At 37.5% G+C, this 3,037-nt stretch overlaps 1 protein-coding gene across 1 annotated transcript; it reads right to left on the bottom strand.

Moving 5' to 3' along the window:
• Positions 1-271: 271 nt before the first annotated feature.
• Positions 272-2,730, bottom strand: LOC105393841 (deoxyhypusine hydroxylase). Its single transcript, XM_011565653.3, has 4 exons — positions 2,315-2,730; positions 1,828-2,151; positions 1,290-1,479; positions 272-631 (listed from the first exon to the last, which is right to left on the bottom strand). The coding sequence occupies exons 1-4, from the start codon at positions 2,592-2,594 to the stop codon at positions 511-513; spliced, it is 915 nt and encodes a 304-aa protein (XP_011563955.3). The 5' UTR covers positions 2,595-2,730; the 3' UTR covers positions 272-510.
• Positions 2,731-3,037: the final 307 nt, after the last annotated feature.

The raw sequence follows: 3,037 nt of genomic DNA on the forward strand, positions 1-3,037 counted from the left end.
GAATCACTCTATATTATAAGAGTTCACAAATATCCCCCTAACTAATCATTCGCTATGCCTATCCCATATAAAAATGCAAAACACTGTCCTGTCCTCGACCTTCCGCATCCAGCCACTACCGACACAACTATCTACTGTCACAGTCTTTAAATAACTTTTCTATTGAAAAGTACTAACCGATCAATAAAGTAGAAATAAAAAAACTATGCTCTACTGTAATGAAATTGATGAAATACTTTTATGTAAAAGTGTCTTTGTTAAAAATAAGTAATTTATTATTGTACTTTCAATCTATTCAAAAATATACATCTTGAATATTATATTAATTTATAGTCACAGAATTAATAAATAGTAGTATTTTATGGTACACTGAGGATGGAACAAATGCGGAATAAAGCAAAAAGCGTCATCTATTGGTTCCCTGTAGAACTTTCTGCTGCAACAGTTAACAGTAGTCTTGTCTCACAGTAAATAATTTTGTGTTTTTTCAGACAATATAATGCATCGGTATTATTCTTCAACGGTGACCAAGGTGTTAGCATACTGAAACTCAGGGCTGTTCTCATATTCGGACATGTCCAGCGCCACCTCGCAGCTCTCTCGCACCACGCGGCGAGGGTCTGATAGGTATCTGCCAATTTACAATACATAAACATAATGTGTGATAATAGTTATTTACAATCTTTTCTCAAGGGTCTTGAAAAGGGGTCTTTTATAATACAATAGAGCGGTAGTAGCTCAGTCAGGTAAGTGCCCGCTTCTCACGCCAGAGATGCGGATTCGAATCCCGGCGCCGACATGTACCAATGAGTTCTTTGAATTTAAGTAAAATGTATACCATCACTCTTACGGTGAAAGAAAACATCGTGAGGAAACCTGCATATCTAGATTTAGCACATCTAGATATGTGAACCCACCAACCCGCACTGGACCAGCGTGGTAGGAAATGGTCCAAGCTTAGGAAGGCAGTTTAGACCTTGGGGTATGCACAACGGTTCCATTCAAGAGAGCCAGGTGAAGGTACCTACACCCCCACAGAGAATAGAATAGAATACAATAACTCCAGGAGATAGAGGTCAGTAGAGCAACTATTGAATGAAATAGGAATAATTTATGTGTATAGGACCAAAATTATAAATCAACAGCTGAGGAAACATGTTAATAAAAAAATATTACTTAAAAAATTCACACCTATGTCCTAAACATTTCTTTGAAATTTGTGACCATGCGTTATAATATATTCTAGCTTCAAGAGCCAGTTTCTCAAATAACATAATTATGTAACTCACTTCTTTAGCACTTCAGTGCATTCATCAGTGGCAATAGAGCCGAGGGCCTCGGCTGCCTCGTGTCGCACCATCTCGTGCTCTGCCGTGTCCTCGAGGGTCTTCTTCAGGAACTGGACACTTCTCTCATCCTGCATCTGGCCAAACACAAAGGCTACTTCGTGTCTGAAGAGTGCACTTGTGGCTTGGAAACCTGGAATATATTAATATATTTGGAATATATTGAAATTACAATAGACATTATCATTGAAATTCATTGAAACAATATATTGACAACTAGCTGTTCCCGCGAGCTTCGCTTCGCCTTAAAAAGTTTTCCCGTGGGAATTCCGGGATAAAAAGTAGCCTATGTTCTTTCCCAGGGTCTAGACCGTATGTGTACCAAATTTCATTCAAATCTGTTCAGTAGTTTTGGCGTGAAAGAGTAACAGACAGACAGACAGACAGACAGACAGACAGACAGACAGACAGACAGACAGACAGACACAGTTACTTTCGCATTTATAATATTAGTTAGGATGATTCTCTGAAGTAAACTCACCTTCACCTAATGCATTAATACTTTCTGTGGTTCCCAAATTGCGCAAGCTAAACATTGCTCTGTATCTCTCAAACAAAGGCCTACTTTCATCTAAAAGTGTTTTCTTAAGGGACTCTACATCATCCTCCTTGCTTGGCGGGGCGGGATCTATAGAACTATATAAACTCTTTGATAGCTTCTCTTTCTTTGATTCTTCATTGGCTATCCAGTTGATTCGCTGTAGGGCAATTTGACATGTTTCTGCTACTTCCACGGCAGGGTCGTGCTGGTATTTTTCAAGTAATTCACGGAGGTTAGGGTCTCCTATGGCTCCTAGTGCTTCACCTGAAAGAAATAAATGGTTTAAATAAATATGAGAAATTTACTGACACAAAGGTAAGCAATGAGTGAGGGAGTTTTGGTATGTTATGAGAATATTTAAAGAAGTCTTATTTACCAAAAACCGCTCCTACATGCTAGAAAATCAACATGTTTACATGAAACTAACCTGCTTCGTGGCGTACAATGGGGTCTTGGTTTTTATCTTCCAACACACTCCTCAGCTTGGGAATGGCTCTTTGATCCTGCATTTGACCCAAACAATAAGCTAGCTCATGTTTGAGGAGCACTGATTCATCAGTAAAGCATTCACTGATGCAGTTTATAGCAGTTTCACCACCCAAGTTTCTAAGAGTGAAGAGCGCCCGGAATCTCTCCTTCATGGGTCGCTTTGGATCATTTAAAACACTTCCAATCTTGACCACAGCTTCATCAGATAGTTTCACCATTATTTACTGAAAATTTAGTCTAAATAATTAAAAAACAATAGAAATTCCAAAATATTTCAGCAACAAAAACGTGAGGTTAATAATAGGGGTTGACAGATGTCAATGTCAGAATTGGACACAGAGCTGACAGAATCAGAAAAACTTAATTGTCATCCTCAGAATATGAAAGAAGGTATTAAAAAATTTATATTTTCTTTATTTGTGAATCACACCTTTTTTATTTAGTTAACTAGGTACTATATTGAGTTTTATAGAATATTATTATTATATACCTATTAATGATTTGATGAAATATTGATAAGTAGCGTTTTAATGTAGCTGTAATGGCATTATTTTTTATCTCTGAGTCTGATCTGAAGAATTTAAGCACCTGTATCTACCTAACTACTTACCTTACCGTAATCATGGGTAAATTAGCTTACCCAATACCCGCCTATCATTAT

Source organism: Plutella xylostella, chromosome 17 (genome assembly GCF_932276165.1).
Source record: "Plutella xylostella chromosome 17, ilPluXylo3.1, whole genome shotgun sequence".
NCBI lineage: Eukaryota > Metazoa > Arthropoda > Insecta > Lepidoptera > Plutellidae > Plutella > Plutella xylostella.

Coding starts and splice junctions, on each gene's coding strand:
- LOC105393841 (XM_011565653.3), bottom strand. CDS start 2,594: ATGGTGAAACTATCTGATGAAGCTGTGGTCAAGATTGGAAGTGTTTTA. Junction 2,152..2,314: donor CATTGTACGCCACGAAGCAG/GTTAGTTTCATG, acceptor TATTTCTTTCAG/GTGAAGCACTAGGAGCCATA. Junction 1,480..1,827: donor TATTAATGCATTAGGTGAAG/GTGAGTTTACTT, acceptor AATATATTCCAG/GTTTCCAAGCCACAAGTGCA.